General features: G+C 46.2%; 2 protein-coding genes across 3 annotated transcripts in view; one reads left to right on the top strand and one right to left on the bottom strand.

Annotated features, from left to right (window-relative positions):
• Positions 1-722: 722 nt before the first annotated feature.
• On the bottom strand, positions 723-5,798 carry LOC135535727 (FAD-linked sulfhydryl oxidase ALR-like). Its single transcript, XM_064962158.1, has 3 exons — positions 5,373-5,798; positions 2,486-2,700; positions 723-2,159 (listed from the first exon to the last, which is right to left on the bottom strand). Exons 1-3 carry the CDS (start codon positions 5,604-5,606, stop codon positions 1,997-1,999), a joined length of 612 nt encoding a protein of 203 aa, XP_064818230.1. The 5' UTR covers positions 5,607-5,798; the 3' UTR covers positions 723-1,996.
• drg2 (developmentally regulated GTP binding protein 2) overlaps positions 5,788-15,719 on the top strand; it is a 57,545-nt gene continuing 47,613 nt past the window's right edge. The window contains exons 1-4 of one of the 2 annotated variants that reach the window (XM_064962156.1): positions 5,788-5,869; positions 6,999-7,104; positions 10,881-11,041; positions 11,864-11,953. In XM_064962156.1, the coding sequence (XP_064818228.1) occupies positions 7,041-7,104; positions 10,881-11,041; positions 11,864-11,953 (315 nt within the window). In that variant the 5' untranslated portion in view covers positions 5,788-5,869; positions 6,999-7,040. Of the gene's footprint in view, positions 5,899-6,998; positions 7,105-10,880; positions 11,042-11,863; positions 11,954-15,719 lie in introns of both variants that reach the window. The other variant, XM_064962155.1, reaches the window with a different exon arrangement.

The raw sequence follows: 15,719 nt of genomic DNA, 5'->3' as shown, positions 1-15,719 counted from the left end.
TTGTTACTTTTCTTTCTTATATTTTACTTGACATGTATTTTTCTGAACTGCATAGTTGGTATTCAGCATTTCGCCGCCGTGACACATAACATTTGATTTGATTAAACCCCTTTGTTCTAAATGAGTTCCGGAGTAGAAATGTGCTTAACACATGGACTCACTCTGTGTGCAATAATAACATGATTTTTGAATGACTACCTAATCTCTGTACCCCACACATACAATGACTACCTAATCTCTGTACACCACACACACAATGACTACCTCATCTCTACCCCACACATACAATGACTACCTAATCTCTGTACACCACACACACAATGACTATCTCATCTCTGTACCCCACACATACAATGACTACCTCATCTCTGTACCCCACACACACAATGACTACCTCATCTCTGTACCCCACACACACAATGACTACCTCATCTCTGTACCCCACACATACAATGACTACATCATCTCTGTACCCCACACATACAATGACTACCTCATCTCTGTACACCACACACACAATTATCTGTAAGGTCCCTCCGGTTGAGCAGTGAATTTCAAACAGAGAATCAAACCTTTGATCATGGTGAAGTTATTAATTACACTTCGGATGGTGTATCAATACACTCAGTCACTAGAATGATACAGGCGTCCTTTCTAACTCAGTTGACAGAGAGGAAGGAAACCGCTCAGTGTTTTCACCATGAGGCCAATGGCGACTGCAAAACAGTTAAGAGTTTAATGGCTGTGATCATATGAGAAAAACGAGGATGGAGCAACAACATTGTAGTTACTCCTCAATACCCAATAGACAGAGTGAAAAGAAGGAAGCCTGTACAGAATAGAAATAGTCCAAACATGCATCCTGTTTGCAATAAGGCACTAAAGTTAAACTTCAACTTTTGGGGCAAATCCAAACAACATCACTGAGTAACACTCTTCATATTTTCAATGATGAGGTGGCTGCATCATGTTATGGGTATGCTTGTCATCGGCAAAGACTAGGGGAGTTTTTTAGGATAAAAATAAACTGAATAGAGCGAAGCACAGACAAAATCCTAGAGGAAAACCTGGTTGTCTGCTTCCCAACATACTGGGAGTATTCCAACACATGCAAAAAATATAATGTACAAATATTGTACAATCCAAGTGCGAAAAGTTCTTAGAGAATTACCCACAAAGCTTAGCCAGAAAGACTCACAGCTGTAAATCGATACCAAAGATGATTCAAACATGACTCAGGGGTGTGAATACTTGTAAAATGAGATATTTCTGTATTTCATTATCAATACATTTGATAACATTTCTAAAAACCTGTTTTCACTTTTGTCATTATGGGTTATTGTAATGTCATTATGGGGTATTGTGATGTCATTATGGGGTATTGTGATGTCATTATGGGGTATTGTGATGTCATTATGGGGTAGTGTGATGTCATTATGGGGTAGTGTGATGTCATTATGGGGTAGTGTGATGTCATTATGGGGTAGTGTGATGTCATTATGGGGTAGTGTGATGTCATTATGGGGTAGTGTAATGTCATTATGGGTTATTGTAATGTCATTATGGGTTATTGTAATGTCATTATGGGGTAGTGTGATGTCATTATGGGGTAGTGTGATGTCATTATGGGGTAGTGTGATGTCATTATGGGGTAGTGTGATGTCATTATGGGGTAGTGTGATGTCATTATGGGTTATTGTGATGTCATTATGGGGTATTGTGATGTCATTATGGGGTATTTAATCAATGTTGAATTCAGGCTGTAACACAACAACATGTGTAATAAGTCCAGGGGTATGAATACTTTCTGTAAACACTGGACAACAGATAGATAGTGAACATCATGTAGATCTGGGCAGAGCAGAGAGATCCGTAGCCAATCAGAAAATAGAACATAGTCTCTGTGTCAGATGCCAGATAGTTCCCTGAATGGTACCATACAGGCAACGGGATGTGAATAGACGTGTCCTGTAGCTCTTAGTTCCCAGGTAATGAGTCAGTCACAGCTGCCATCTTTCCAACCGTCCCTCCACCTCTCATCCACGCGGGAACAGTCAAACGGCTGCTTCCCCAGCCGAGCGTTGATGCCGTTATGGATGCCACACAGCCACTGGGAGAGGGCATGGCGACTACTGGCGTCTGGCTGATTGGTCTTCAGCCTGAGGAAACAGGAAGTGATGTCATTTAGTCAACACTGGTGGAGTCCCTACCCTACTATATTGCAGACGATCTTACAATGCCTGGACAGGTATTTAACAGATCAGCTAACCACATATAATATAGCAATCTGACGCCCGACTGCATAGTGGATGACGTGGCATGCAACCATTGATTGATGCAATGCTACTCCTGGGTATCTAGTTGGGCAGGAAGTGGACCTGTATCTCCTGCCAGTCATCTGTGACCTTTAACCCACTAGATCCAATAATACATCTCTCAACACCAGCCAACGTAACACACAATAACATAACCTCTAACCCCTGACCTTGTCCGCAGGTCCTCAGCACACTCCTCGCAGGGGAAGACCTTAGAGAAGAGGTTGATGAACTGTCCCATGTCTGTCTGCTGTCTGGGGGAGGGCCGGTCTGGGTAGTAAGCTGCCATGGTGTGCAGGAAGGACCAGGTGTTACGCCCTAACTCTTCCCTGTCCAGCGGACACTCCGGCTGCCGCTGGGGCTCCACATGCTCAGCTGGGGCCGCCTACACACAAACACACACAGGGATACAGAGACACACATTCTGCTTGACTGAGTTGTCTGATGGGCATTACCAAGTCATCATTACTCAACATGATGAAACGCATGCGGAGTTGGTAGACTATCCACACTGACATCATTCAGGTTTACTAATCTAAATAGATCCTCTATTAGATAATAGTAGAGGCCTGGCCGAGTCAGAATAAAGTGGCAGCTAACAGAGGTGTCCATGAGGAAACATCTTATCAGCTACATAAACAGTGATGTTTGTGTCAAACAAGTAGCTTTATGGTCGGTTGACGTTTGTCTCAAACAAGTAGCTTTATGGTCGGTTGACGTTTGTCGCAAACAAGTATCTTTACGGTAGGTTGACGCTCATAACCTTCAGCCTGAGAGGACAGTCAGTTTCTAAAGGCCAAATCAAAAGGTGTGTTTTTATACGCGTGAACGAGAATGCAGACGCTGGAATTAGAATGCACGGTAGTGAAACTGGCCGTCAGTAGCAGTAAATCATGAGAGTGGAATTAGAATGCACGGTAGTGAAACTGGCCGTCAGTAGCAGTAAATCATGAGAGTGGAATTAGAATGCACGGTAGTGAAACTGGCCGTCAGTAGCAGTAAATCATGAGAGTGGAATTAGAATGCACGGTAGTGAAACTGGCCGTCAGTAGCAGTAAATCATGAGAGTGGAATTAGAATGCACGGTAGTGAAACTGGCCTTCAGTAGCAGTAAATCATGAGAGTGGAATTAGAATGCACGGTAGTGAAACTGGCCGTCAGTAGCAGTAAATCATGAGAGTGGAATTAGAATGCACGGTAGTGAAACTGGCCGTCAGTAGCAGTAAATCATGAGAGTGGAATTAGAATGCACGGTAGTGAAACTGGCCGTCAGTAGCAGTAAATCATGAGAGTGGAATTAGAATGCACGGTAGTGAAACTGGCCGTCAGTAGCAGTAAATCATGAGAGTGGAATTAGAATGCACGGTAGTGAAACTGGCCGTCAGTAGCAGTAAATCATGAGAGTGGAATTAGAATGCACGGTAGTGAAACTGGCCGTCAGTAGCAGTAAATCATGAGAGTGGAATTAGAATGCACGGTAGTGAAACTGGCCGTCAGTAGCAGTAAATCATGAGAGTGGAATTAGAATGCACGGTAGTGAAACTGGCCGTCAGTAGCAGTAAATCATGAGAGTGGAATTAGAATGCACGGTAGTGAAACTGGCCGTCAGTAGCAGTAAATCATGAGAGTGGAATTAGAATGCACGGTAGTGAAACTGGCCGTCAGTAGCAGTAAATCATGAGAGTGGAATTAGAATGCACGGTAGTGAAACTGGCCGTCAGTAGCAGTAAATCATGAGAGTGGAATTAGAATGCACGGTAGTGAAACTGGCCGGCAGTAGCAGTAAATCATGAGAGTGGAATTAGAATGCACGGTAGTGAAACTGGCCGTCAGTAGCAGTAAATCATGGGAGTGGAATTAGAATGCACGGTAGTGAAACTGGCCGTCAGTAGCAGTAAATCATGAGAGTGGAATTAGAATGCACGGTAGTGAAACTGGCCGTCAGTAGCAGTAAATCTTGAGAGTGGAATTAGAATGCACGGTAGTGAAACTGGCCGTCAGTAGCAGTAAATCATGAGAGTGGAATTAGAATGCACGGTAGTGAAACTGGCCGTCAGTAGCAGTAAATCATGAGAGTGGAATTAGAATGCACGGTAGTGAAACTGGCCGTCAGTAGCAGTAAATCATGAGAGTGGAATTAGAATGCACGGTAGTGAAACTGGCCGTCAGTAGCAGTAAATCATGAGAGTGGAATTAGAATGCACGGTAGTGAAACTGGCCGTCAGTAGCAGTAAATCATGAGAGTGGAATTAGAATGCACGGTAGTGAAACTGGCCGTCAGTAGCAGTAAATCATGAGAGTGGAATTAGAATGCACGGTAGTGAAACTGGCCGTCAGTAGCAGTAAATCATGAGAGTGGAATTAGAATGCACGGTAGTGAAACTGGCCGTCAGTAGCAGTAAATCATTCGTGGCTCACTTGTGGCTGTGCTGGCAGCATATTGCAGAACAGTCGACTGTGCGTCAAGAATTCAGCATAGAGCAAGTTTGTATGAAGGTCTGGTTATTAAATGGGTAAATAGTTTAATTCATTTTCAGTTTAATTAATTTATGGCCATGGAGGAGGGTGAAAGGATAGCAGATCCAGCTGTCAAAGATCTAGAGAGAAGGCTATTCTGGAGAGGGCAGGGACTTCTGGAGAGGGCAGGGACTTCTGGAGAGGGCAGGGACTTCTGGAGAGGGCAGGGACTTCTGAGCTCTTCACCTCACCACGGGAGCCAATCCGTATTGCAGATATTCACCTCCTACATCGAAGAGGGTGCTGTTCCCTGGCAACACCTTGTGCCGAAGACTACACTATGCACAACCAAAGACTATTTTAAGAGCCACCCACATTGCAATAAGAGTATTCTTCCATTTACTTAGCTATGTCAACTGCAGATAATTAAATTCACAGTTTCTCTCCCATGGAATAAAACATTTAAAAAATCTTATATTTCTTAAAATCCCGTTCTCTCTCCAATTTAGTGAAATCCAATTGGTAGTAGTTCCAGTCTTGTCCCATCGTTGCAACTCCCGTACGGACTCGGGAGGGGCGAAGGTCGAGAGCCATGCTCACCTGTGACGCTGCTGTTGGGGTCTGTGGCGTTTTCTGGACCTTCATCCACGACTTGAAGTCGGTACAAGCCCTGCACGGCTTTTTCTTCGGTTCTCCGGTATGCTCCGGGTCCTTACCGGTGCTGTCCTCCGGGGGGCTGCCGGTTATGATGGGGAACCCCTGGATGCCCGCGGTGGATGATCCTCCGGTGGACGCGGCCATGTCCGCTGTGTTACCGTGGGAAGGATCTGTCATCGGACCAGAACCCGCGGCTGAAGGACGCTTCCGTTATAACGCTTTATAGCTCCTCCTCCATGTGTTCTATATATGACACCCGGCCTCCATGTTCACCAACTACACATGTCTGAATTTATTCTAAACATATAGGGCAGTAAGTCCACTCGATCAGTGTTCTGTAAACTCCTTGATATTTGACCAGGAACTATTTTTCCAGGTATTTAACGTTAGATGTTTTGTTCCCCACCGGAATGAAAAGAGAACGGAACCCTGTAGTTCCGGTTTGTGATGTCATTTTTCTATGCATGCAGTTGAGTCGAACACATTTAAAGTGTATATTTTTCATAGATATTACTACCGGCTGATCAGTTTTGTGTTTGTATGTTAACTTCTTGGTTTTTAGTTAAATCTGTAGTTTTTATTTGATTGACAAATTAATGTTGCGGTCTTCTCACTAGTTGCCTAACACAGGAAGCTACCGCTAGTTAGCGAGCTTGCTAGGCTATTGGGGAGTAGCAGTGTTGACACGTTTCAGTCACAGGAGGTTGGTGGCACCTTCATTCGGGAGGATGGACTCGTGGTAATGGCTGGAGTGAAATGAGTGGAATGGTATCAAACACATGGTTTCCATTCGCTCCGTTCCAGCCATTATTATGAGCCGTCCTCCACCCAGCAGCCTCCAATGGTTCCAGTCTGATGTCTGTCTCTCTCCAGGCAGTAACCAGTCTGATGTCTGTCTCTCTCCAGGCAGTAACCAGTCTGATGTAGTGTGTCTCTCTCCAGACAGTAACCAGTCTGATGTAGTGTCTCTCTCCAGGCAGTAACCAGTCTGATGTAGTGTGTGTGTGTGTCTCTCTCGAGGCAGTAACCAGTCTGATGTCTGTCTCTCTCCAGACAGTAACCAGTCTGATGTAGTGTCTCTCTCCAGGCAGTAACCAGTCTGATGTAGTGTCTCTCTCCAGGCAGTAACCAGTCTGATGTAGTGTCTCTCTCCAGGCAGTAACCAGTCTGATGTAGTGTCTCTCTCCAGGCAGTAACCAGTCTGATGTAGTGTCTCTCCAGACAGTAACCAGTCTGATGTAGTGTCTCTCTCCAGGCAGTAACCAGTCTGATGTAGTGTCTCTCTCCAGGCAGTAACCAGTCTGATGTAGTGTCTCTCTCCAGGCAGTAACCAGTCTGATGTAGTGTCTCTCTCCAGGCAGTAACCAGTCTGATGTAGTGTCTCTCTCCAGGCAGTAACCAGTCTGATGTAGTGTCTCTCTCGAGGCAGTAACCAGTCTGATGTAGTGTCTCTCTCCAGGCAGTAACCAGTCTGATGTAGTGTGTCTCTCTCCAGACAGTAACCAGTCTGATGTAGTGTCTCTCTGCAGACAGTAACCAGTCTGATGTAGTTTGTGTGTGTCTCTCCAGGCAGTAACCAGACTAGAAGTGTAACCTGCCCGCTACGACAACATGGGTATCCTGGAGAAGATAGGAGAGATAGAGAGAGAGATCTCTCGAACACAGAAAAACAAAGGTAAGACAAAGGTGTGCCGAGAGTGGCCGGCTGGTTTGTGTTTGAGTTTATTTTATTTTTACAGGGACAGTGCACATTAATCAACGTTTCAGTAAAAGTGCCGGCTAATTTTCAACCGCAGTCCCTGGGCAGGTTATTAAAAACAATTACAATATAGACAATCATTGAGCAGTGAGCAACATAGGACAAGCAAGACCTAGCATACAGACAGAGCAACATAGAACAAGCAAGACGTAGCATACAGACAGAGCAACAGAGAACAAGCAAGACGTAGCATACAGACAGAGCAACAGGACAAGCAAGACGTAGCATACAGACAGAGCAACAGAGAACAAGCAAGACGTAGCATACAGACAGAGCAACATAGAACAAGCAAGACGTAGCATACAGACAGAACAACAGAGAACAAGCAAGACGTAGCATACAGACAGAGCAACAGAGAACAAGCAAGACGTAGCATACAGACAGAGCAACAGAGAACAAGCAAGACGTAGCATACAGCCAGAGCAACATAGAACAAGCAAGACGTAGCATACAGACAGAGCAACAGAGAACAAGCAAGACGTAGCATACAGACAGAGCAACAGAGAACAAGCAAGACGTAGCATACAGACAGAGCAACAGAGAACAAGCAAGACGTAGCATACAGCCAGAGCAACATAGAACAAGCAAGACGTAGCATACAGACAGAACAACAGAGAACAAGCAAGACGTAGCATACAGACAGAGCAACATAGAACAAACAAGACGTAGCATACAGACAGAGAAACATAGAACAAGCAAGACGTAGCATACAGACAGAGCAACAGAGAACAAGCAAGATGTAGCATACAGACAGAGCAACAGAGAACAAAATTCATAAAAGCAACAGTGTTTCTACACCTCACAAGCTACAGACAACAGATAACATGGAAACCAGCAACACACAGCTTGGGACCATGTTCACAAATCTGATTGACCTTTTGCCATGTCTTCATGCATTTTGTGAAAGTGTGATATGTGGTACAGTGTATTCCAGACATGGGAAGCTCTCACAGAGAAAACGGATTTACTAAAGGTGCTTTTCCTTAAGGGAACTATACTCACCTCTCATGGCAGACCTTGTGGATCTGCTGCCATATGTTTGGGTTTTCTGTTTAACAAAAGTACTGAGTGGAGGGGGCGCCAGGCCATTTAGGATCACTCTGACACACTGAGTTCTGCCTTCAAGGTATGATTTCATCCATCCCAAGGCATCGGGGGGAAAAGTTGAACCTGGACAATTTTAGCTAGCCAGTTCCTCTGTCAGGCCTCGCTAGTGGGGCCTGTCTACCCAGGACATTTCAATCAACTTATGTCACAGTGAGAGTGTGAGCACGAATTAGTGTATTTATATTATGGATCCCCATTAGCTCAGCTACTCTTCCTGGGGTTTATTATGGATCCCCATTAGCTCAGCTACTCTTCCTGTGGTTTATTATGGATATTAGCTCATCCTTCCTGGGGTTTATTATGGATCCCCATTAGCTCAGCTACTCTTCCTGGGGTTTATTATGGATCCCCATTAGCTCAGCTACTCTTCCTGGGGTTTATTATGGATCCCCATTAGCTCAGCTACTCTTCCTGGGGTTTATTATGGATCCCCATTAGCTCAGCTACTCTTCCTGGGGTTTATTATGGATCCCCATTAGCTCAGCTACTCTTCCTGGGGTTTATTATGGATCCCCATTAGCTCAGCTACTCTTCCTGGTGTTTATTATGGATCCCCATTAGCTCAGCTACTCTTCCTGGTGTTTATTATGGATCCCCATTAGCTCAGCTACTCTTCCTGGGGTTTATTATGGATCCCCATTAGCTCAGCTACTCTTCTTGGGGTTTATTATGGATCCCCATTAGCTCAGCTACTCTTCCTGGGGTTTATTATGGATCCCCATTAGCTCAGCTACTCTTCCTGGGGTTTATTATGGATCCCCATTAGCTCAGCTACTCTTCCTGGGGTTTATTATGGATCCCCATTAGCTCAGCTACTCTTCCTGGGGTTTATTATGGATCCCCATTAGCTCAGCTACTCTTCCTGGGGTTTATTATGGATCCCCATTAGCTCAGCTACTCTTCCTGGGGTTTATTATGGATCCCCATTAGCTCAGCTACTCTTCCTGGGGTTTATTATGGATCCCCATTAGCTCAGCTACTCTTCCTGGGGTTTATTATGGATCCCCATTAGCTCAGCTACTCTTCCTGGGGTTTATTATGGATCCCCATTAGCTCAGCTACTCTTCCTGGGGTTTATTATGGATCCCCATTAGCTCAGCTACTCTTCCTGGGGTTTATTATGGATCCCCATTAGCTCAGCTACTCTTCCTGGGGTTTATTAGAGATCCCCATTAGCTCAGCTACTCTTCCTGGGGTTTATTATGGATCCCCATTAGCTCAGCTACTCTTCCTGGGGTTTATTATGGATCCCCATTAGCTCAGCTACTCTTCCTGGGGTTTATTATGGATCCCCATTAGCTCAGCTACTCTTCCTGGGGTTTATTATGGATCCCCATTAGCTCAGCTACTCTTCCTGGGGTTTATTATGGATCCCCATTAGCTCAGCTACTCTTCCTGGGGTTTATTATGGATCCCCATTAGCTCAGCTACTCTTCCTGGGGTTTATTATGGATCCCCATTAGCTTCAGCTACTCTTCCTGGGGTTTATTATGGATCCCCATTAGCTCAGCTACTCTTCCTGGGGTTTATTATGGATCCCCATTAGCTCAGCTACTCTTCCTGGGGTTTATTAGAGATCCCCATTAGCTCAGCTACTCTTCCTGGGGTTTATTATGGATCCCCATTAGTTCCTGCCAAGGCAGCAGCTACTCTTCCTGGGGTTTATTATGGATCCTCATTAGCTCAGCTACTCTTCCTGTGGTTTATTATGGATCCCCATTAGCTCAGCTACTCTTCCTGGGGTTTATTATGGATCCCCATTAGCTCAGCTACTCTTCCTGGGGTTTATTATGGATCCCCATTAGCTCTGCTACTCTTCCTGGGGTTTATTATGGATCCCCATTAGCTCAGCTACTCTTCCTGGGGTTTATTATGGATCCCCATTAGCTCAGCTACTCTTCCTGGGGTTTATTATGGATCCCCATTAGCTCAGCTACTCTTCCTGGGGTTTATTATGGATCCCCATTAGTTCAGCTACTCTTCCTGGGGTTTATTATGGATCCCCATTAGCTCAGCTACTCTTCCTGGGGTTTATTATGGATCCCCATTAGCTCAGCTACTCTTCCTGGGGTTTATTATGGATCCCCATTAGCTCAGCTACTCTTCCTGGGGTTTATTATGGATCCCCATTAGCTCAGCTACTCTTCCTGGGGTTTATTATGGATCCCCATTAGCTCAGCTACTCTTCCTGGGGTTTATTATGGATCCCCATTAGCTCAGCTACTCTTCCTGGGGTTTATTATGGATCCCCATTAGCTCAGCTACTCTTCCTGGGGTTTATTATGGATCCCCATTAGCTCAGCTACTCTTCCTGGGGTTTATTATGGATCCCCATTAGCTCAGCTACTCTTCCTGGGGTCCAGCAAAATTAAGGCAGTTACACAATTTAAAAAACATTACAATACATTAATTTCAGAATTCACTACACACTATGTATTTGCCCTCAGGCTACTCCACTACCACATATCTACAACACTAAATGCATGTGTACCTGTCTGTATAGTAGTGAGTATGTTATTGTGTGTGTCTTCACCTGGACCAGGCTAAGCTAGCTAAGTCCCAGTATTCTCCCCCTGTGTGTGTAGCCACGGAGTACCATCTGGGCCTGCTGAAGGCGAAGCTAGCGAAGTACCGCGCCCAGCTGCTGGAACCGTCCAAGACCGCAGGAGCCAAAGGAGAGGGCTTCGATGTCATGAAATCTGGAGACGCACGTGTTGCTCTGATTGGCTTCCCCTCCGTCGGAAAGGTCAGATAGGAAACAGACTGAGCACGCTCACAACGTGTCCTCTAGTCCTGTGTGTTAACTCATGTCTCTGTCCTCTAGTCCTGTGTGTTAACTCATGTCTCTGTCCTCTAGTCCTGTGTGTTAACTCATGTCTCTGTCCTCGAGTCCTGTGTGTTAACTCATGTCTCTGTCCTCTAGTCCTGTGTGTTAACTCATGTCTCTGTCTCTGTCCTCTAGTCCTGTGTGTTAACTCATGTCTCTGTCCTCTAGTCCTGTGTGTTAACTCATGTCTCTATCCTCTAGTCCTGTGTGTTAACTCATGTCTCTGTCCTCTAGTCCTGTGTGTTAACTCATGTCTCTGTCCTCTAGTCCTGTGTGTTAACTCATGTCTCTGTCCTCTAGTCCTGTGTGTTAACTCATGTCTCTGTCCTCTAGTCCTGTGTGTTAACTCATGTCTCTGTCCTCTAGTCCTGTGTGTTAACTCATGTCTCTGTCCTCTAGTCCTGTGTGTTAACCCATGTCTCTGTCTCTGTCCTCTAGTCCTGTGTGTTAACTCATGTCTCTGTCTCTGTCCTCTAGTCATGTGTGTTAACTCATGTCTCTGTCCTCTAGTCCTGTGTGTTAACTCATGTCTCTGTCCTCTAGTCCTGTGTGTTAACTCATGTCTCTGTCCTCTAGTCCTGTGTGTTAACTCATGTCTCTGTCCTCTAGTCCTGTGTGTTAACTCATGTCTCTGTCCTCTAGTCCTGTGTGTTAACTCATGTCTCTGTCCTCTAGTCCTGTGTGTTAACTCATGTCTCTGTCCTCTAGTCCTGTGTGTTAACTCATGTCTCTGTCCTCTAGTCCACCTTCCTCAGTCTGATGACAGCAACAGCCAGTGAAGCAGCTTCCTATGAGTTCACCACCCTGACCTGTATCCCTGGAGTCATAGAGGTACATCCACCCCACACCACACCTCATATACCACACACCCCATACCACACACCACACACACCATACACCATACCACAACCTCATATACCACATACACCATACCCCACACCACACACACCATACACCATACCACACTACACACCCCAAACACCATACCACACACACCATACCACACACTACACACCCCAAACCACACCACACACACCATACACCACACACCATACCACACACACCATACGCCATACCACACGACACACCCCAAACCACACCACCCACACCATACCATACACCATACCACACACACATACCACACACACCATACACCATACCACACCTCATATACCACACACACCATACACCATACCACACTACACACCCCAAACCACACCACCCACACCATACCACACACCATACCACACACACCATACCACACACTACACACCCCAAACCACACCACACACACCATACACCACACACCATACCACACACACCATACACCATACCACACGACACACCCCAAACCACACCACCCACACCATACCATACACCATACCACACACACATACCACACACACCATACACCATACCACACCTCATATACCACACACACCATACACCATACCACACCACCCACACCATACCACACACCATACCACACACCACACACACCATACACCATACCACACACCATACACCACACACCATACCACACACACCATACACCATACCACACGACACACCCCAAACCACACCACCCACACCATACCATACACCATACCACACACACATACCACACACACCATACACCATACCACACCTCATATACCACACACACCATACACCATACCACACTACACACCCCAAACCACACCACCCACACCATACCACACACCATACCACACACCACACACACCATACACCATACCACACACCACACACACCATACCCCACACCACACCTCATATACCACACACACCATACCACACACACCCCATACACCATACCACACACCACACACACACACCATACCACACTACACACCCCAAACCACACCACCCACACCATACCATACACCATACCACACACACATACCACACACACCATACACCATACCACACCTCATATACCACACACACCATACACCATACCACACTACACACCCCAAACCACACCACCCACACCATACCACACACCATACCACACACCACACACACCATACACCATACCACACACCACATACACCATACCACACCTCATATACCACACACACATACCACACACCACACACACCATACCACACACACATACCACACACACCATATACCACACCTCATATACCACACACACCATACCACACCACACACACCATACACCATACCACACACCATACCACACTACACGCCATACCACACACACCATACACCATACCACACCACACACACCATACCACACACCACACAAACCACACCACACACACCATACCACACACACCAAACCACACCTCATATACCACACACACCACACCTCATACACCACACACACCAAACCACACACCACACACACCAAACACCATACCACACTACACACCCCAAACCACACACCACACACACCATACACCATACCACACTACACACCCCAAACCACACACCACACACACCATACACCATACCACACTATACACACCATACACCATACCACACCACACACCCCATATACCACATACCATACCACACCTCTTACACCACACACACCATACACCATACCACACTACACACCCCACACCACCCACACCATACCATACACCATACCACACACACACATACCACACACACCATACACCATACCACACCTCATATACCACACACACCATACACCATACCACACTACACACCCCAAACCACACCACCCACACCATACCACACACCATACCACACACACCATACCACACACCACACACACCATACACCATACCACACCTCATATACCACACACACATTCCACACACACCATACCACACACACATACCACACACACCATATACCACACCTCATATACCACACACACCATACCACACCACACACACCATACACCATACCACACACCACACACACCATACCACACACACCATACCACACTACACACCATACCACACACACCATACACCATACCACACCACACACACCATACCACACACCACACAAACCACACCACACACACCATACCACACACACCAAACCACACCTCATATACCACACACACCACACCTCATACACCACACACACCAAACCACACACACACACCACACACACCATACACCATACCACACTACACACCCCAAACCACACACCACACACACCATACACCATACCACACTACACACCCCAAACCACACACCACACACACCATACCACACTATACACCCCATACCCCATACCACACCACACACCCCATATACCACATACCATACCACACCTCTTACACCACACACACCATACCACACACCACACCATACACCATACCACACACACCATACACCATACCACACCTCATATACCACACACACCATACACCACACCACACACTATACCACACACCCCATACCATACACCATACCACACACACTATACCATATACCATTCCACACACCCCATACCATTCCACACACCCCATATACCACACACCATACCACAACATACCATACCACAACATACCACACACCATACCATACCACACACCCCATATACTCCATACCATACCACACACCCCATATACTCCATACCACACCACACACCCCATATACCACACACCATATACCACACACCACACCACACCACACACCCCATATACCACACCATATACCACACACCATACCACACCACACACCCCATATACCACATACCACACCACACACCCCATATACCACACCACATACCATACCACACCTCATACACCACACACACCACACACACCATACCACACACACCATACACCATACCACACACACCATACACCATACCACACACACCATACACCATACCACACCTCATATACCATACACCATACCACACACACCATACACCATACCACACCTCATACACCACACACACCATACCACACACACCATACCACACACACCATACCACACACACCATACCACACACACCATACACCATACCACACACCATACACCATACCACACACACCATACACCATACCACACACACCATACACCATACCACACCTCATACACCACACACACCATACCACACACACCATACCACACACCACACACACCATACACCATACCACACCTCATATACCACACACACATACCACACACCACACACACCATACCACACACACATACCACACACACCATATACCACACCTCATATACCACACACACCATACCACACCACACACACCATACACCATACCACACACCATACCACACTACACACCATACCACACACACCATACACCATACCACACCACACACACCATACCACACACCACACAAACCACACCACACACACCATACCACACACCAAACCACACCTCATATACCACACACACCACACCTCATACACCACACACACCAAACCACACACCACACACACCAAACACCATACCACACTACACACCCCAAACCACACACCACACACACCATACACCATACCACACTACACACCCCAAACCACACACCACACACACCATACACCATACCACACTATACACACCATACACCATACCACACCACACACCC

Source organism: Oncorhynchus masou, unplaced genomic scaffold, assembly GCF_036934945.1.
Source record: "Oncorhynchus masou masou isolate Uvic2021 unplaced genomic scaffold, UVic_Omas_1.1 unplaced_scaffold_506, whole genome shotgun sequence".
NCBI classification, from domain to species: domain Eukaryota; kingdom Metazoa; phylum Chordata; class Actinopteri; order Salmoniformes; family Salmonidae; genus Oncorhynchus; species Oncorhynchus masou.
This window is presented reverse-complemented; position numbering and strand designations above follow the sequence as displayed.